General features: G+C 40.7%; 1 protein-coding gene across 1 annotated transcript in view; it reads left to right on the top strand.

Moving 5' to 3' along the window:
- Window positions 1–507: 507 nt before the first annotated feature.
- Window positions 508–21,755, top strand: part of REEP5 (receptor accessory protein 5) — a 515,414-nt gene continuing 494,166 nt past the window's right edge. The window contains exon 1 of the mRNA XM_044064207.1: window positions 508–1,055. Coding sequence (XP_043920142.1) covers window positions 941–1,055 — 115 coding nt within the window. The 5' untranslated portion in view covers window positions 508–940. The remainder of the gene's footprint in view (window positions 1,056–21,755) is intronic.

Here is a 21,755-nt window from a genome sequence, read left to right as displayed (position 1 = left end):
AGATAATTGAAAAACATTTTGCCAACATATTAAGTAAATATCTTAGTAGCATACATTTCAATTATGTAGTCTTATAAAAAAAATCAAGTCCATATAAAAATAAAATATATAACAAAACCAATAATTACAAATCAGAACACAGTATTTTTTATATTGCATTGAAATTACTACAAGTCACGTTTGTTTTTACATGTTATGCAGGAATGGGAATGGGAAAGAAGTTAGGAATACAATCGTGGAAATAGGGAAGGGTAGAGATAATAGGGTAAAGTGAAGATGTGACAGCTACATACATACATACACACTATATATATATATATATTTATTTTTTTTAAAAAAACTGATGGTGGCTGTCTGTATGTAAAATCTTGTTGTCAAGTCACTACAAACTTTAACAGGTATGATAATATTATTTACGGTCTGCTTCTTTCAGTTAACATCTCCGGCCCCCTAACAACAGCCACCCCTTTGGGGTTCACTTCCTTCCAGTGACACAGGATGTACTTTTACCCAGGCCATCGACATATGAGATAAACAAATATTTACCTTCCTTTTCCACATGATGTCGTTTTCTTCCTTTAACTTACAAGTATGAGGACCATTCCCGACCCATCCCACCATAAACAGCTGCAGACTATAGCTAGCTTAGGGTGTGGTTCGTACTAGGCTGCAGTAATTTGATACATTGCATGACTGGCCCACACTGTGTTGACGTAGAGGACCACAGCCTTGTAGCGTAGGCCGCTTGTTGCATGCCTACAAACCAAGTCCTGTAGCTGCGTGCAGCTCACGAGGTATTGGACTGGGGTGCTGGTCTGTTAGATACACATAAGTAAAGCAGGAAGTTCTTTAGCTCATAACAGGTGACAAAGAGCGACAGGCATATTCCGGTAGTGGTGAGAAGCAGGCTGGTGGCACGCAGAAGTTTAAATAAGCAGTCATGGCAGGGCTATTGGAAAGGTTTAATAAATATCTACACGAACCAAATGTTGTGAATGATACACTGGGCAAGATAGAAACGAAGACTGGCGTAAAACGATTGTACATTGCAAAGGGTGAGTGATCACTGCATGTATATTTTTAAAGAACGGTTCAGATCCCAGTATTTAATACTAATGAAGTTTAAAATGTTGGTAAAATAAAATGAGGAACTGACAGACACAAGCAGTGGCGGAAAGAGGGAGAGTGCAGATATTCTGCTATTTAATCGGATCTTTGGGGCTGGCTTTTAAACAGGGTGAGCTTTTTGAGTGTAGTCGAATTTGGAACGTCCTTTCTGTTCTTTTTCAAAATAGTGTTTGTGTTTAACTCTTAATTAACCTTCGTGATATTTGTTTAATGTGTTGATGTTCTTGTGAACATTTGAATGATCAGATCCTGTGTGTGTGTGTGTGTGTGTGTCGGTGGGTGGGTGGGGGGGGGTCGTTAAACTTACATTGACGTGACAGTTTGTTTCGTTTCAGAATTGTGAATAACCCATAGTTAGCATGCCGTATTCCAAAATTAATTGCCCTGTAATGTGGAAGGGAGGGGGCAGGTGCTGCTGTCAGTGGGAATCGAGTAACATGAGCTCTGACTTTGGTAGATGAAAAGCAAGGAGTGGGATCGTTGTGCATTTCCAACCCTCGTCCTTCCAGATTTAGTATGTTTTCTTTGTTTGATTTATTTTGCTAATGTCAGGGACCGGAATTTGTTGCAATTGCGGGTTACTGGTAGATAACCATCGCTTATTAATACAGATGATGGAAATGCAGGAAAGAAAGATGTAAACAACTGTTCCTGCAGTGCTTGCACTGATGCATGAAACGCGGATTGAAAAAAATATATTGTATAGTTAATTTTAAGATTGCAAAGTAATATTTGATGCACCAGGAGGCATATTTTTTTTTAAGTTAAGATACCGCGCAGCTGTTGCAGAACAGCTGTCATGTGTAGTTTGCAATGTTGACGTGTTGGGACAGTGTGCTATTTTTTAACGTAAAATTAGTACTGTAACGGGAATACGTAAGTATTCATGAGGATGAGTGTAACGTGTATGTAGCTTCAAGTGTTACAGTAAGGCTGACGTGCAGGCACGGTGTCACGTGGTTATCTGGCTCTTCGAGTTGCTGCCGTGGTAATGACGAAAGAGATGCCATATATAACTGAAAGTCAGGCTATTGTAAATATTGTATTTAGTTGTTTAAAATGATATTTAAAAATATTATGTAAATGTTATTTTAATTAAAAATAAAAAAAACAACATTTGAGGGAAAAAAACCAAAACGATGCCATCATGAAGTCTCTTACGTAGTCGAACCCGGTTAATTTGGTGTCAAAAATACAACGTTGCCGCGGTTTGCCTTTTAACTGTTTTTGTTTTGACTCAAGAGTCTTGCTTTGTTTCCCCAGGAGTACTATCCATATGTTTTTTTTTTTCTGGACTCTTAGATGAAGTATGGTTTATGGTATCAAAAGTATGTAAATCTTAAAACTAATACCTGCAACATAGATCTCTGTGTAGTTTGTTACAGATATGTCCACGCAAAGCCGAATCTTGGTCAAAGGGGGTCCTAAGCAGGGTGATGGATGGGGCCGTGCCTCTATTTGCCCTTTCAAAGCCATTCTGGTACTCCATTTGGTGATTTCAGATATTTGGATTTAATTAAACACTTTATTTCACATTTTATAGTATAAACACTGATAGACATTTGCTAAACAAAACAATACAGTTTTATAATAAAACGGAATTAGCATTAACAATAAACTTCTCTGCCCTTGAAACTCGGTCACTGAAACCCACGTTCGAAGAAAATGCATCTGACTAGTGAGTTTAATTTTGAGCTATTTGCAAACCATAGGTCCCTTGCACACATTTTTAGAACTACGCAGACATGCACATGTTCTTTGATTCACCTTCCTGATGTATTCCTTGTATAACATCACTTGTTAGAGTGTGTTTTAAATGTGTAGTTTTGGATGCATTTCCAGTAAGCAGTGAAGCAAAAGGTATGAACCAATAATGCTGCCTGTTTCAGAACATTTCAACTAAAAAAGGCCACTCAGTGTTCTTCAAATGTACAGTCTTTGTTGGAAGTAAAATTGGTTTTGTATTAGAACATTACCAGGAGCGGCCTTAGGTCAACTGGTGCCCTAGGTAAAAGGGCTCCGTGGCACCCCCCACCACACCACCAGGTGCCCCCATCTTGGTCTGCCTACACCAAACAAATACTGGAAAAGTGCACCTGCTAGAGTGGCGCCCTAGGCAGCCACCTATTTGGCCTATGCCTAAGGCCAGCTATGACATTACCCCACCAGATGCGCAGTAGCAAGTACCCCCCAAAGTCCGCCCACTACTCTTTTTCCCTGTAATTGCCAGTCTTATTATGAATAAACATGAAATAATACACATCACCAAATACAATATGGAAAACAGTGTAGTTGAATCTGCACGCTGCTGCAAGTGCGCGTTATGTATTCTATGTAGCAGCGTACACCTCAAGTATTTGTAGTCTCATGCAGGAGCATGCACATGACAGATCTATTACTACCCTCACTAAGACATTTCCCAATAATAACCCAACTGCTCTACACTCTCCCCCTTCTAACTCACCTCATCCGTTTGAACTCAAGCTCATAAACAAATAAAGCAAGCCTCGGAGTACTCCACAAATGCTCCAACACGCCAATACTGTGGATTATTTATTTGTCGCACTGAATTTATTGCTTTGACTGCTGTCTGGTACGATCTAAGCACAGTATTGGCGTGTTGGAGCATTTGTGGAGTACTCCGAGGCTTGCTTTATTTGTTTTTCCACAGTTGGTGTTTAAAATTTCTATGGTATGAACTCAAGCTCATCTTCACTAACTTTATAAAAAAAACTTTTGTCCAAACTTAAACCTTGCTCTAACGCTCCCGACAATATTCCTTCTTCCTTCCTAAAATATGCTGCTGATGGCATTGCACTCCCAATCAGCATCATTATCAACCGATCCATAAAAAAATCATACATCCCCAAACTCTGGCGCTCAGCTTATATTCTTCCTCTTCATAAAGGAGGCAAAAATACCAGCATCTCAAACTTTCGACCCATTGCTTTGCTCTCACCAATCTCCAAAATCCGAGAAAAATGCATCCAACTCCAAATTATGCCTTTCCTGACCCAAAACAATCTTCTCACTCATACCCAGCATGGCTTCCGTCCAGGCCATAGCACAGTAACCGCTCTACTCTCTTTCCTAGAAACTGTCAATCAAGCCCGAGATTCAGGCCACTTAGTTTCTACTGTTTTACTTGATTTGTCTAAAGCCTCTGATACTGTTTCCCACAAGGACCTTCTCTGTCATCTCTCAAACCTTAATCTCTCACATAATGTTTTATCCTGGTTCTCCAGCTATCTGTCAGACAGATCACAGACAGTCAAATGGAAGAACTCCATCTCTTCCTTCCTATGTACCCCAACTGGCGTACAACAGGGATCCATCCTTGGGCCAATGCTTTTTAACATCTTCATCAATAACTTTCACACTGCTATTCCTGATGCTAAAATCATTCAATACACAGACTATTCAACCTTAGTCTGCTTTGCCTCAAACCTCTCTGAATTGCTGACTAAAACCCAAACTGCCTTCTCAACAACTGAAAACTGGTTGCGCCAAAACCACCTCTCTCTCAATGCAAATAAATCAAAGATTGTACTATTCCCTCCCACAAAGAGCTTCTCCTACGTTAAAAACAGCTTCAAAGTCTATAGTCAAATGACCTATAGAAGTAGTCCTCTCTGCCAAACTTTGATATTCATGTTCATAGGTAGATACTAGGCTATCTGCCCTAGGGCATTTATAAGCCTAGCCAGAGTGTATTTGGTTTCCGCCTCCCTATTAGATTAGTCTACTGTGCCTCTGTAAAGTAGGTCACAGAAGGTACCCTTTTAAGATTAGTTTACAGTGCCTCTGTATAGCAGGGACACAGGAGAGATCCCAGGGGTGAATTTGCGATTTCCCATCCACGCGTCCAAATTTCGCTTGAAGAGGGTTAGCGAGGGGCTATGTCTAACACGAATTGGGATTCTATTCCAGAGTGAGGGGAGCCTCTGGGAAATTAATCTGTCCCTCCAGCATGTCCTATTTATTTTTGTGCTGAGGTTTAGGTCCATGGAGCGTGTAGCTCTAAGGGACTTGGATTTTTTGAGGTAGAGCATGTCCATTAATTCCGGGTTTGACATGGCTTTGTACGTCGGGCATAAATCGCCTCTGAGTAGGCGGTAAGCAACTGAGTAGAGCTGGAGTTTCTTTAGTCGAGCTGCATAGGACATCTGTTTGTAGCCCATGATCCTCTTGGTGAGGTACTTTTGGGGTCTCTCCAGTTGCTGCAGGTGTCGGGTAAGGTACATCCCAAAAGGGGCATTGTATTCAATTATGGGCCTGATGAGTGACGAGTAGAGGGGCACAATGACCTCTCTTGATCTAGATGCGAACCCTTTCGTGATAAGGTGGGCTATATAGAAGGTCTTTCTAACCACTTTGGCAACGTGATTATCAAAGGAGAGATTACTATCTACGTTGGTCCCCAAATCTCTAATTACTTCTTCCGTACTTAATGGATTACCACCTATGTGGTAATTTGTGGGCACCTTGTTTTTCCCAAAGGGGATGACTATGCACTTTTTAGCATTTAGATTGAGGCTGTGGCTCTGGCACCAAGCATCCGTGTCTGTGAGACCCTTTTGGAGGATGCTTGTGTCAGCTGGAGATTCGATTATGGCCCCCGGTTTGCAGTCATCTGCGAACTTTGTCAGCCATAATCCCCCCGTGTTGGCCTGAACCTCAGAGAAGTATATACCGAACAAGAGAGGTCCCAGAACTGAGCCCTGTAGGATGCCACTTGTAACTGGTTTGGATTCGGACATGGCACCTGCGATTCTGACCATGTGGGTTCTATCTGTGAGCCAGTTTGCATCCCATCTTGTGATATAGGCATTGATATTTAAGCTGGTAAGCTTATTTATGATGCCCGAGTGGGGTATTGTGTCGAAGGCTTTTGCGAGGTCCAGGTAGGCTGTGTGGACTACCTTGCCCTCCTCTATGGCTTTGGTAACTGTTTGTTTCAAAGAAATCAACTAGGTTTAAGAGGCAAGATCTGCCCTTAAAGCCGAATTGGGTAGGGTCCAGTGTCTGGAGGCTCCCAATGTCTTTGTTTATGAGTTCCATGATAATACGCTCCATAGCTTTACAGACCAGACTAGTCAGGCTTATGGGGCGATAGTTTCCGGGTTCTGTTGTGGCACTACCTTTGTGGAGTGGGACCACTGTAGCTGTACGCCATTCTTTGGGTACATATCCTGTAGTAAGGCTAAGTTTGAACAGTGACTTAATGTGAGGGTTCAGTTCTTCTTGGAGGTCATGTAAGACACAGTCTGGGACACCGTCCGGTCCCATAGATGCTGTGTTTTTTGCTTTGGAGAGGGTAGCTTTCACCTGTGCATCTGTGATGTCAAGGAGGTTACATTCAGTTGGGATAGGTGTTTGCTCCTTTGGGGGGGGGGGAGGGGGGGGTTTGCGCTGAATCTGTCTGCCAGGATGTTGGCTATGTCTGCAGGTTCGGTATATTTTGTACCGTTATGCAACAATTCCGAGCATATCTGGGAGTTTCCACCCATGTTCCTGACATAACTAAAGAAGGCCTTGTGATTGTCTTTAGTGTCTAGGGCAATTTTTCTTTCAAAACTGGCCTTTGATGATTTTATGAGGGATCGAAGTTTCTTGCTAATACTGATCAGAGATGCCTTCCCCTTTTGGGATTTTGCTCTGTCATGTAGTAGCTTCCTCCTTCTGTTGTATAGCTTATTTATAGCCGGGGTCCACCAGACTGGTGTCCTGTTTTTGGAGGAGTGAGTCTTGGTTTTATTTGGGATAGCACGATCCATGCATTCCTGCAGGTGCTCATAGAATGCATTTGTAAAGGATTCTGCGGATTGGGCTGTATTATCCTCTGGCTCAGGGGCTTTGAAGGATTCCACCTCAGTCTTGAGAAGTGCAAAGTTGGCTTTTGAGAAATTCTTTACAGTGATTTCCTTGGCTGGGGGTGGGGACAGGATATGGATGTCCAGGGAAATTTGTTTATGGTCTGATCTTACCAATGAGGGGTTTACCTCTGTTGTGGAACATAGAGTCCCCATGTTGGTGATGACCAGGTCCAATATGTTGTTCCCTCTTGTGGGAGTGGTGACCAGTTGTTCCATTGCGTTAGAGTTTATAAATTCAAGGAACCGTTGGGCGAGGGTGTTTGGGCTTGAATAGTTTTCCCAGTCAATGTTTGGGTAGTTGAAGTCACCCAAAAACATAGTGTTTGGAGAGACCTTCATATTCTCCAGTGTTCTCAGGAATGCCAAGTGGGGTTCTTGTAATAGGGAGGGTGTTCTGTAGCAGGCTACAAACTGAAAGGCAGTTTTGCCCGCTGTTAGTTGCACATGGATGGTTTCTGATGCTTCGTGCAGTGCCACTAACCTGGAGGTGTAGGTATCTTTGATGAATATAGATACTCCCCCTCCTTTTGTGCTTCAGTCCGAGTTTTGGGGCCGAAACGCATGGTATGAGTTATAACCTGGTAGTGCTGGGGTGCTCTCGGGAGCCTTGAACCAGGTGTCTGTTACTGCACAGACAACGATTTTCTCCATACTGAGGAGAGTCTCGAGTGCATGCATCTTGAGGTTTAGACTTCTGGCATTGAGTAGCATCACCTTTAGTTTTTTTTTATCTTTGGGTTGTCTATGGAGGTGGGTTTGTCTTTTGAGCCTTGCCTAAAAAAGGCACTATGGGGGTGGCAAGAGCCTTGGCCAGTGTATGAAAGCCTAAGGGTAACAGGTGCAAGCCGTCCCTAGCGAAGCAACGTGGCTTGTCGAGCATGTCATCTCAGGCTGACAGACACTGGATCCACTTTGAATGACACCAATACTTTAGCCAATTGTTGAAACTGATCATTTTGTCTTTATACTGTGGCATCATTCTTGGTGAGGACAAGATGCTACTCAGGGTCAGGGTCATACCAGCCTGGGCTACATGGTCAGAGAGCTCCTCTGTCTCTTTTCATGTAGTCCAGGGAGGTACGTCTCCGGCCATTCACACCAGCATGGACAATGACGGAGTCATACTTGTACTTGCTTTGGAGTGACCTGAGTGCTTGCGTTATGTGGCGGATCCTGGCACCCGACAGGCAGCTTACAGTGACCTTCTCCTTGTTCAGTCTGGTGAGCGGGACGTCAGTGTGCCGGACAATAGAGTCCCCTATAACAAGTGTATTTGGTGTGTTGTTTGGCCTTAAGGGCTGTGACTGTGAGGAACACTGATTTTGTGAGATATGTGATTTGTGGGTATTGTTGAGGGGTGGCTGTTGCTTGGATATTTGCTTAGGAGGTCTTTGCTGTTTAGGCAGATTTTTATTTAGAGTCTCCGAGTATGTTTTTGTGTGTTTCTGTGTTGGGTATGCAGATGCAATAGGTCTGTGTGAGACTGGATTTGTGGTGTGGGTGGTTACCTTTTCCTCCCGACTGACTGTGCCAGTCTTGGGTTGAGAGAGCTCTGCCTCCAGTTTGGCTGTGTAACTGCATCTCTCACATGTATTAGAGTTTGTTGGAAGGAGGAGAGGGTTGTCTGTGTACATAAGGCAATTGTAACATTGCATCAAAATTCCCAGATTCACCAGCTGGACTGGAGAGTAACCTTGAAACTGACCCTTGGACATACCAGATTAGTATAGGGAACTGTTTTTTTACTGATCAGATTAGGGAAGGGAACTGATTTTTCACTTGATCAGGAAGGACTAATCGGGACTCTAATACTTATGAGAAGTCAAGGAGGGTGTAGTGCTTTAGTTAGTTAGTGTTTCCATGTAAGAGCTGAGCAAGTACAGGGCTTTAGAAAGAGAATAGAGTGATTACCAAGGGAGCCCGCAGGATTTTTTGCAGGGGGGTGCAAACCCAGAGCCCCACCCACATAGCTCTCCCCGCCCCCTGCCAACAGCCCCGCCCACACATCAATTCCAGTGTCACATTACTTGGCTATTTCTCCCCATTTGCTGTAGACACTGTTCAAATCTGTGTGCATACTGTTTTATGCTTTAGTTCTACAATGATTACAGGCAGTTGGATTTAATTTACAACTTTTATTTCAAACATTATAGCCCAAACACAGACATTTACTAAACCTAAACAAAGCAATAGTCTTACAATGAAAACAGACTTGGCATTAAAGCTTCTCTACTTTTGAAACTCACATTCAATGAAACAGCATTGAAACCCACATTCAAAGAAAATGCATCTGGCCAGTGGCAGGTTATTTATCTTTGAACTGTTTTCAAGCAATAGGCTCCTTGCACACTGTTAGGGCCATGCAAAAGTTATTTGATTTACCTGATTGTCTTAATTATAATATATAATTGAATTATATCCCTTGTATTATACAGCAACACTTGTTTGAGTGTCTCTGCCGAAGTAAAAGTAATCTGAATAATTCCACATTAAAGATATCTGAAACTAATGAAGATGTTGTTGCTAGAAAACAACTGTTTATTTCAGTGTTTCGTCTACAAATTCAGTGCCTGCTGCCGTCAACGAATAAATTGCCTATGTTAAATTAAAAAAATGGTAAGCTGGTATATTGCAATAGAAAATGGATGGCAAGCTGAAAAACAGGTTCATAGTTATTAGGCATCTCATCCAAAGGAGGACATCCTCAGGACTGCAGCATACAAATGTACATGCTGTAGGAATAGAACCTCAAGCCTCTACATTAAGATGCAAGTATTCTACTTGTGGTGCTACTAACATAGCTTTAAAACTTTATACCACAATAGTGATACCATTTGCTAAACAAAACAGTTGCACGTTGTAAATAGACTTGGCATGAGCAGCAGTAAACTTCACTTCCCTTAAAACTCACAGTTCCTTGAAAATGCACTTGAAAATAAATTCCACCTGCTAACTCTAACTTGGGCATTTCACTTTCTCTCGCTCTCACAAACATACCACAACACCCCTCAAGGCCTCAACCTTAGTGCAAGAAATCTGGACAAAGCCTAAAATAAATAGGGACAGATTATAAATATGGCTCTCATAAACTTAGAAAAATACAAGAGTAACAGGATTTGTGTTAGTATGCATTTTTCTAAATGATATGAAGTCTAAAACTGAAATGTCTCATTATTTAGCAACTTCAATCCTTTTTAGGAGGAATATGGGGCAAAAATCTGGACATTCTGCAAAAACCTGGACAGCTGAGGGGTATGCTACCTCCCTCATACACACACACACACACACACACACACACACACACACACACACACCAACTTCTTAGTGCAAGAAATACATAAACAGATTTTTTTCAAAGTTACAACAACTGTAAACTGTGTGACCATGGTGTTGGTTTTTGACAGAAAGGTATAAAGGAACTCATGGCTATGTATATAGTTGAATCTCTCTGTACTGAACTACTCCCTACCATGATGCTGCTTTAATAAATAGTGTTTGCATTCAGAAACTTTTACAGTTTTTATACTGAATTTTATAGCTACATGAATTAGAAAATAACCAGTTTCCTTTTCAGAGGCTAAGCTAAAAAGTCCACTCTTTACAAGCACTGCTTCCCCTGGAAAACATCTATATATGCATCATCACAGAGACCTAGTTCAAGATCGATGACAGCACTCCTTTAATGCAGGATTTCAATACCTGCCACAAGTTCAGGCCTACCACCTTAGATGAAAGGGTGATGGTATCTACATATTCTTAAAGAACAATTCATCTCCAGACTTGCTAGGTGAGATAATGACGTGGAATTCCTCTACATCCAACTTAGCATTAACAAAACTCCTTACTGTGTCATACCTAACTATAGGTCCCCTCTATGTACCCCATCAGTCCATATCTCCTACCTAACTAATATGGTGTCCCTATGCATTAAGCCAACACCATTATTCTAGGAGACTTCAATCAAGTTTTCTTCAAAAATTGCCATTTTGAGGAGGGATTATTAGGGAAGAGCAACATTTTGAGCCAAAATTGGGGACAATGGAGAGGTTTGGATATTCCTAATTCTACAAAGCGATTTGCACATACCTCTTAATGCAGGAAATCTGGACAAGGACAAATATTGGGGGAACACACAAACACTACTAAAAATTGCTCTTGTATAAACTTAAGACAAGTGATAGAATAACAGGTCTTGCATTAGCATACATTTTTCTGAAGGTTATGACATCTGAAACTCAATGTCTGTCATTTAGTGACTTCATTCCTAAATTATTTGCTAGAAAATCACAAATTGTATGAGGAACAAACCAAAAAATAAGAAGCAAATATCTATTCATTCTACAAAAATATGGACAACTGAGAGGTATAGTTCAACCGGGGCTGTCTGAGTTTGCTACCCCCCACCCTCACAAAATCATGGTCGAATGGAGCCTCCCCCCCTGCAGCCATTCCAATGTCCCATTCCTTGGTTATTTTGCACCATTTACCATAAACACTGTAATGTGCATACTGCTTTACTTCTGCAATGATTTAGATTTCATTTGAAAGTTTTATTTTGCATTTTACAGCACAAACCCTAATATATATCTGTTAAGCAAAGCAATGCAGTCTCACAATGAAAATAGACTTAGCATTAAAACTTCTCTGCCCTTGAAACTCACATGCATTGAAACAGCATTGAAACCCACATTCAAAGAAAATACATTTTGCCAGTGGCAGATAAAGATTAACTTTGGGCTATTTTCAAAATCATAGGCCCCTTGAACATGAACCATACACATGCTCTTTGATACACCTTCCTGACTGCATTACATTATATTCCTTGTACAATATAGTACACTTGTTAGAGGGCATTTTAAATCTATTGTTTTGAGCATTTTTCCAGTAAACAATGAAACAAAATGCATACACCAAATGACAAAACTGCCCAATTCAGAACATTTCCATCATAAAAAGTCTACTCAGCCTTCTATAGTCCACCAGTATCAGTAAATATGCACAATCTCTGAAGTAGTAAAATCCACATTAAAGAAATCTGTAACTAATAAAGAGGTTGCTGCTAACAAACAACTTTATGTCATTGTTTCATCTACAATAAAGTGCCTTTTGCCCTTGAAGAATAAATTGCCTTTGTTGCATGTATTAAAAAAATGGTAAGCTAGTAATACCACAATAGGGAATGGATAGCAAACTGATAACAGGTTCATAGTTACTAGGTATCTTTGCCAAAAAGGACTGCAGCATCCACCCCTTTTATAACACAGTACAATATCAGCAATGCATCTATCTACTGTGGGAGTAGAACCCACAACCTTGAGCATCAAAAGCAACATGTTGTGCTGTTAACAATGCAAGCAGACTAAGCATAAGCAGCACTAAATTTTTGTTCCCCTGCAGTTCTCAGCTCCTTGTAAAATCTACTCGACACTCAGCTGTATCTCTGAACTTTGCAGCACAAGAAATCTGGAAAAAGCCAAAATTTATTGGGGGGGGGACAAAAGGCCAAAAACCAGGGACACATTTTAAACATTGCTTGTATAATGTTGGAAAGTTGCTAGAATAAAATGCTGCGTTACCACCATACATTTCACTGCCACATCTTGAACCCAGGGGACCCTGTGCAAAACAGAGCAACATACCACTATGCCAAATAAGCTGTTTTGTGAAAGAGGAAGATGGAAACTTAAACGGCTACCATCTAGTGAATCCAGTTCTCACCATAGCACAGCTGTCAACCTCTTTGCACAAAACACCTGAACAAAGCCAATAATGGGTGAATACAGCCCCCAAACATTCAGTGAATTCAGTTCTCAACATAGCTCTCATCAACCTCTTAGCAAAAAACAACCGGACAAAGCTAGTAATGGGGGAATATAGCCCCCAAACATATTCAGTTCTTACCATAGCTCTCAACCTTAGCACAAAACCTGGATGAAGTCAATAATGGGGGAATACAGTCCCAAAAATTGTTCTGTGACTGCACATTCATGCTGAAGTAAATTTATAGACTTAAATGTAAAGCATAAACCACCAAAGTTATCTACTTTTGTTTAATACTGACAGTAAATGGGAGATTAACTAACAAGTTATGAGAATGCAGATAGTATTGTTTGAATAAATGCATGGTTAAACAAATAAGGCAATGAATACACTTACTTAAAAATTAAAATGGCATACTTAGATATAAATGGCAAAAGTGAGAATTACAGATAAACAAGAATTGTTTCATTTCTTCTCATTGCAACTGAGGCCACAGTATTCTATAAAAGGAGACAGCAGGAGTGGCAATTATAGAGGTTGACCTAGACTTCTGGTATACTAATACTGTGTTTAACTGATTTCAACAATATATATATATATATATATATATATATATATATATATGTATATATGTATATATATAGAGAGAGAGAGGAAATAATGAATAGAAAGTTATGGAGAATTATCTGAAGCAATATAATACTTTCAGTAAAGAGACAGATGTGAATGCATAACTGCAGTATTTCTGTCTAACTTTATTGCTGTATCTAATTAATGTACTGATAGATCATGGTAAATGAAGAAATAGATTTCACAACTGCATTACTGCAAGCAAGAGTGTGACAGAGTTCTGTATACAAGTGAAGAAAAAAGGTCTATAAGCACAAAACTGAAATATATTTGTAACTGAAGGAATGCACACACACACACACACACACACACACACACACACACACACACACACACACACACACACACACACACACACACACACACACACCTTACTCACTCTGACAAGCGTTCCTGTTATCTCCCGTGAAGTCCTCAGCTAAAGTAAACCCATCATAGCTCCGTTTCACTGCTCGCTGATCTGACTCCATCTTCAGGCCTCCTCCTCGCAGCTAAGGTAAATCCATCGCAAACCTGAAACAGTCTGTTTCAGTTCCTGCTCTTTGAGAAATCTGACCATTATTTTATGGTAAATAGGGAGAGACAGACAGAGAAATAGACACTGGTAAGTAAGATTCTGGTAACAGAATGAAGAAAATCATAGCAAACGTAGGTGGTGCAGCACCCAGCAGGATAAAAGCACTCTCATCAAAATAAAAAACAACTCAGAGTCAAATTTGAGGTAAATTTGGCCTCCCAGGCCAGGGACAACAACAAACCATTCTTTGGCTATGTCTGCAACCTCAAAGGCAATACATAATTGTGATCAGAGCTCATTGTAAATGGAGTCACCTGTACTGAGCCAGAAGATATAGCAAATCTACTGGCCAATAAATTAATCTCCAACTGTACCCCTCTCTTCCCCTCAACTTTGCCTCAAGAAATACCATCAAATATAGCTCCCCCTGCTATCACTAGGGAACAGGTCCTTAATGCTCTCTCTAAGGCCAAGAACACTGCATCAGTGGGCTCAGACAATATTCGAGGATGCCTTCTAAATAGCATGAAACATGACCTATCATGCCCTCTGGAATTGCTATTGAACTGTAGCCTCCAAATAAGCTTCATGCCTCATGAATGGAGAACAGCAACAGTCATCCCTCTGCAGAAAAGTAGGCCATTTACAGACCCTGGAAACTACAGACCCATAAGTCTCACTAGTCTTGTATGTAAAGCCATCAGAAGAATTATCATGGAAATGATCAATAGTGATATAGTAAACTTCCAGACACTGGACCCAACTCAGTTTGTTTTCGTCAAAGGCAGGTCATGCCTCCTCAACCTGGTGGATTTCTTTGAGAAGATCACCAAAGCAATGGATGAGGGCTAAATGATTCACACTGCCTACCTTGACCTGGCCAAGGCATTTGACACAACACCCCACTCGGGCATTGTTGACAAACTCAAGAGGTTAGGTACAAACCCATATGTCACCTGGTAGACAGCCAACTGGCTCACAGACCGGACCCAGGAAGTTAGAATCGGGGAGTCCACCTCTACAAAAAGGCCATTCACAAGCAGAGTCCCTCAGGGATTGATCTTTGGACAGCTCCTTTTTGGCTTTTACTTCTCTGAGGTCAAGGCCAATGTCACTGGTCTCTGGCTGACTAAATTTGCAGATGATTGCAAATTAGGAGCTGTCATTGAATACCACACTGACACAAATGTTCTCTAGCAAGAGCTGACAGACAAACAATTGGTGTTAGAGCCATGGACTAAAATTAAATGCCAAGAAATGCAGAATAGTATCCTTCAGGAAGTCATCCACCCATGGTAACTATCATATTGACAACACTCTTAGAGTTGACTGAGTAGGCAGGGACTTAGGGACACACATTGTCAGTAATCTAGCTTTTAATTGTCATGTATCTACAGCAGTGAGGAAATCATTCTATGTTGCGGAGCTTATAAACAAAGGTTTGGCATCTAAGTCCAAGGAAGCCATTGTTTCACTGTATTCGACATTCATCAGACCTATCATTGAGTACAACGTCCCTTTGGTAAGTACCAAAGCAGGCATATCCAACAACTGGAACATCCATACAGATTACTCACTAAAAGAATACAAGGCATAAGTAAAATGTCCTATGCAGACCGCCTCAAGGCCCTATTCCTGTATTCTATCTCCTACAGGCTTTTGAGGGGAGATATATGCCTGGCATACAGGGCATTGTCATACCCCACCCTGATGGACCTCCTTAGTATTCACAGAACAAACAGCACCAGAATTACCTGTTCTAAAGACTTAGATCTTGCCAGTGATATAAATATGACCTGCTGGAGAGACAGGTATGTATCCCAGACACTACTCCATGTCTGGGACAGGCTCCACATCGATGTGAAGCAGAGTTCTTCTCTAACCCAATTCAAGTGCAACTTGGGCGATTTGATGGGGAACAGGAAATTCATCCCTGGTTTGGCACCTATGTCTCTAATGGACACAGGCAACCTGTAAATGGTTCGTCTCCAAAGCCCCTACTTGTAAATGTTTCATCTCTCAAGCCCCTGTTTACAATTATCAAGGGTATCAGAACTTCTCAGAGATTTGGGATGCATGGCTAGGCTTAAAAACGCCTTGTGGTCATTAGCCTTGTTAACGCCTATGAACCTAAGATCAACAGTGTGTGCCCCTTATCTATTACCCTTTCTGGGACCCCAATTCACAGTGATCCAGTTCTGCAAAGGAGTAAGAGAAACAGAAAAGTATACAAACCTAAAAGATATATTGACAAAAGAGAAAAGAAATGAGACCAAAGCTTTCTGAGAAACAAATGAAATACAAGTAGAAGAAGCAACGAAGCAGAAAATGGATAGATAATGTACATTTACATTCTGCTGTGCTGAGAAAGACAGGAAGAGCACAGGAAAGTAAGATATGAATATTCCAGAAGTATGCAGTCTGAGGGAATGAAGGAAAAGAAGGATGGAAGTAGTTCAAATTCTGAGTAATGGCAATAAAATAGAGAAGCAGAGGCACGTATGCACATATACACATAATACACACATACACACATACACACACACACACACACATACACACACAAACACACAAACACACACACACACACAAACACACACAAACACACACGTTCTTAAGATCTTAAGCCTAAGAAAATGATTAAACCTTAATAGGTTACATTTACATTATCAGTCTAATGTTATCAGAAATATTAATAGCTGTATTCTTTGTTATGGGAATAGTTCATATTCTGAGTAGTGGCAATAAAATAGAGAAGAAGAGGCACAAATACACGCGCACACACACACACACACACACACACACACACACACCTTACTCACTCTGACAAGCGTCCCTGTTATCTCCCGTGAAGTCCTCAACTAAAGTAAACCCATCATAGCTCCGTTTTAATGCTCGCTGATCCGATTCCATCTTCAGTCCTCCTCCTCGAGTCGCAGCTAATGTAAATCCATCGCAAAACTGAAACCGTCTGTTTCAGTTCCTGCTCACAGACCTGAAACTGTCTGTTTCAGTTCCCGCTCGTAAAACTGAAAATGTGTGCCCTGCGCGATGATGTCAGCACGCATCTGTGCCTGGACTTGAAGGGCGTTCTTAAAGAAGAATGCCCTGAAAATAAAAATTATTTTCTTTTAATTTTAAACTAAAAGAAGATTGACTAGTCAGCCGATTCCAGGGGGGGGTGCAAGTGCACCCCCTTGCACCTGCCTGCGGGCGCCCTTGGTGATTACATTGAGAGTTTGAACAGTTCTAAGGGAAATGGAGCCTGGAATAGTTTAAACCTGTTTAGGCGGCGCTGCCCGACGCTGTTCAGTGCGCAAAACCGCGCAAAAAGAGAGTTGTAGGGTTTAAAGAGAGAGAGATCAAGGAGTTTAGAATTGACCCAAAATGGCCAGTAAAACTACAGCTTCTAGGTAGTAACCACTCCTCCAGGGACAGGCAGGCTGTTCATTGTTAACCACTCCCACTGGTGAACACAGAGACTTCCCTTTAGCCCAAGCAGGCACTGGCGTACTAGAAACTTCCAAACAGTTCAGAACAGCAAATCTGTAACTGAACTTTCTTAACTTTCAGAAAGTGGAAAAAAAGCAAGATTTTTTTTTTCTTTTTGTTGTAGTTTAAAGGTAGCAGAGATACACAAGCAGTAAAATAATCACAGCAGTGCAATAAATGACCCCACACTTGAGTGCTAGGCCAAAATCAGGTAAAATGCAGTTTTTAGAGAAAAAAACGATTTTAAATTAAGTGCAACACAGGAAATGCAGTAAACATGCTCTAGATGTGTTCCAAGTACTGTTACTGTTACAGATATAAACTTTAGCAAGCCGGAAAATGCCAGAAAGTAGGCGACAAAGCAGTAAAACTTCACAAAATCAGAAGAAAATACTTAATCACAAAAGTGGCTCCTTTTCTTCTCTCAGCGTTTTCTCCCCTTGGTAGGTGCTTCAGCAACAACTAGCAAGCCTGAAAAGACGCCAAAACCACGAGGCAGCCTGGTTTTAAGAGAGAGGGATCAAGGAGTTTAGAATTGGCTCAAAATGGCCAATAAAACTACAGCTTCTAGGTAGTAACCACTCCTCCAGGGATAGGCAGGCTGTTCAGTGTTAACCACTCCCACTGGTGAACACAAATAAACAGCCTTTGCAGGTCTTGAACCCAGGACCCTATAATCTATAGTCATAGCAGTTAACCACTAAGCCAACAAAATATTAAGAAAACCCACCGAAAGCTAGGTATGCTGTATAGGAATAATCACTTTCTCTCCAACTCTACCAGGCACACTATGGCCTCGACTTATCTTCTTCCTTCCTTATTATATGGAGCCCCTCTCCTGACCAACCTGTCCTACTCTATCACCTCTAAACTAGAAAACTGCTACAACAAAATCTCTAAATTTGAATCTAAATCTAAAAATACCACCCATCACTGCCTAACCCTACAATCCCCAAATTGGCTTGAACTCCCAAACCTACCTAGACTATCTCCAACTCACTACTGCACATAGACTCATATTTCACCCAACAAAATGTCCCACTCTAAATAACATCCTTCCCCCTTATATACCCAACAGAGCTCTCAGATCTGAAAATCAGAACTTAATTAGTATCCATAAATGTAAACATCCTGCTGGCCAACTTCGCATGTCTTTCTCACAACGCAGAAAATGGAATTCCCTTCCCTCCACACTAAGAACCATACCAAACTCAAAATTTCAAAACCCAACTATTCAAACACCTGTCCACTAAATGGAAATGTACCTGCCTTCACCCAACCTAATCCAAGGGGGTTCTCGCTCTGTTTTCCCAGCTCTACAACTCTCCTCTCATACTTATCTTCCTATGAGCCTATCTAAGCTCTCAACAATTTCTGTAGCTTCTGTCTAAGCTCTCACCTCCTACAGCTACCCTCACACAGCCCAACCTTGTAAATAGCATTCTACTGTTGATGTGTGTATGTAAAGCGTATTTACATTTTCTTAAAAGGTTTGTATGTAAACTGTTTCCACCCCTAACCCATATCTGTTTTCCTCAAATGAAACTGTGTGATCCCTACCTTCAAGCTTAATGAATTTGTTAATTATGCATGATATTGAATGCATTTATGAGTAACTATTCTACATAAGATCTTTAATATTAACTATCATTTGTATTTAAATTGTGTAATGCATCTTGGAGCTTTTCTCCCCGGGCCTCCACTGAAAATGGGTCAGTTCGGCCCAATGGGCTTCCCCGGTATTCAAATTGCAAATAAATAAATAAATCTCTGTACTTGCATTTGGTTTTAATTATCGCTGTTTGACATCAAGTATTTATTTGTGGTGCCACTCCCTATGTGCCAAAGAATTTTACATGTCATTCTGTGTCTAAATGAATGCTTACTGTTGAACAGTGTGCTTAAGGTAAGGGGTTTGGTGTGAGTATCTGTAGTTATGCCTTATTTCGATTAAGGTCATGCTTTTGCATGGTGTGCAGATATATGTTTTTCAAAATGTGATTTATTTTTTTTTTAATTTGTAATGCCTGCTGCATTTATTTCGGAAAACAGTGGATTGCGGTAACTAAGATAAGAGAGATACAAACCTAGAACCGTAACGTTTAACATACAGTTCCAGCTGTTAACAGTGACACATACCTCTCAATCTCTTAATGCACAAATTCTGAACAAAGCCTAATATAATGGGGGTAGGGTTACCACCCGTCCCTCTTTGCGGGTGACAGTCAGTCCCTCCTTAGGCAGTTGTGTCCTTCAAAAAAAAAAAAACAAAACTACAAAATGGCAACTGTCCTGAGATTTTACGACAAAAAATATTCCCCAGGTTTTCTTTAATAGTTGCATTAAACAGTTATTTTCTGTCTGAAACAACTAAATGTTATATGAAACACCATAAGCAAATAAAATGCTATAAGAATGAGCTTTTATTTGTGCAAAAAAGTGAAGGCCTGCCCTTTGCACTGGCCGTGGATATGTTTTGTCCTGCAAAATCTTCACTTTTCTACAAAAAATGTCCCACTTTGGGTATTTGAAAAGGTGGCAACCCTAAATGGGGAGCAAACTCCCAAATATATGGAGAGAATTTAAGTACTGCATTTATAAACTGAGACAGTTGCTAGCATGTCTGGTGTAAGTGGTTTTATGTCAGTGCGCATTTCAGAAAAATGTAAAGTTTGAAACTAAAATGTGTGTCATTATTTAGTGACTTCCATGTTCAGTAATTTACCAGAAAACCACACATTTTGTGTTCTTTTCATAAGCACAAAAGTATAGTTAAGAATGCAGGGGGACTTGCCCTCTGCAAAAGCAAGTTAAAGCACAAAATTAGGTGGGGGTGTAAAGTACTGCGTCCATACTGCCCTTCTGACCTGCTAATTGTCGAACCTGTCCTTACATTTCTTAATTAAAGGACACACAATACACAAAATAACTATCTTGGAATGGCCATATTTTAAGAGCGGCAACAAACGGTCACAGATGTCATTTTCAAAATGAATATTCAACAGGTGGCTGGATAAACTGCATGGCTTGTCACTCAGCCGTATTTTGCATGAAACCTCATGTGGGCTTTCCCCTGTCAATCATATACGCCACACCCATTCCAGTGCAAGAATCACTGTGGGGTAATGTTCTAATACAAAGCTGTAAAATCATGTGAATAAGTCCACATTAAAGAGATCTGTAACTAATGAAGAGGTTACTGCTAGCAGACAACTTTCTGTTTCAGTGTTTCATCTACAAATTCAGCACCTGCTGCAAGGGAAGAATAAATTGTTTGGGTTACATTAAAAAAAGAAAGAAAAATGGTAAGCTAATCTGTTAATAGTGCAGTAGGGGATGGATGGCAAACAGACAACAGGCTCCTAGTTACTAGGCATCTCATATAAAGGAGGACACACTCAGGACTGCAAAAACCCCACCCCCTTTAAAGTACAACACCGTATTAGTATTCCATCTACATGATGTGGGAGTAGAACCCCCACAGCCTTCTGCATCAAAAGCAAGTATGCTACCTGTTCTGCTGCCTGAGCAAATTAACCTGCCATCCCTAACTAGGGCATTTTACACCCACCCCTTAATTCCTTCTAATTATGAAGTAAGAAGTATTCCTTTGTTCCAGAGGTAAGATTCAAGCATGGGATGAATGCTTTGCAGAATGCAGTCTTACAGGAAAGTTTATTATTTTTAACTTCTTTGTGCGGACAGGGAAAAGAAGAAGCAGCAAGAAGAGGTTTGTGCATTGGCACATGTAGGTATGCACAAACACAAAGGACGTTCTCTGTGCTGACGCTCACAAGGACACAAAAGGCATTTTGTTCTCTTAAAGAATAACAAATGCCCTTATTAAAAACTAAATGTTGTGGCAGGCCGCCTCCCAGCCAGTGGGCCCTAGGCATCTACCTAGTTTGCCTAGTGCTGTATTGGGCTTTGTGTCTACATATCTGAAATAGAACCTGTTGTATTTTACTATAGGGGCAGTAGTTGAGAAAAATCCATCATTGTTTCATTGTCTAAGTAGGCAACATTTTGAGAGCTGTACATGTTTTGAAAACGTCGTGGGGGTTAAAAATCATGATTTTGAAGTGTACCTCATTACAAGGACTATTCCTTGTTCTGTGTCTTTTAAATGTAGAACTATGAAGAACACCGACTTTTTAAGGGCCCATTTCACGTATTTTTTTTTAATTCATGCTATGTAACATACCTCTCAGCTGTCCCTGATTTCCCTCGTAATCCCTTCTAAAACTGGTGACTTTTGGAGAAAATGTATTGGAGAAAATGTAGTGAATTTCACTTAATAAGTAATGACCATAATTAGATAAATAGATTTTTTTTTTTACTTCAGAAAATGT

The sequence above is a fragment of the Protopterus annectens genome, chromosome 2.part2 (genome assembly GCF_019279795.1).
Source record: "Protopterus annectens isolate FY-2018-M chromosome 2.part2, PAN1.0, whole genome shotgun sequence".
Taxonomy (NCBI): Eukaryota; Metazoa; Chordata; order Ceratodontiformes; family Protopteridae; genus Protopterus; species Protopterus annectens.
Note: the sequence above shows the minus strand (reverse complement) of the source record. Positions and strands in the feature narration are given on the sequence as shown.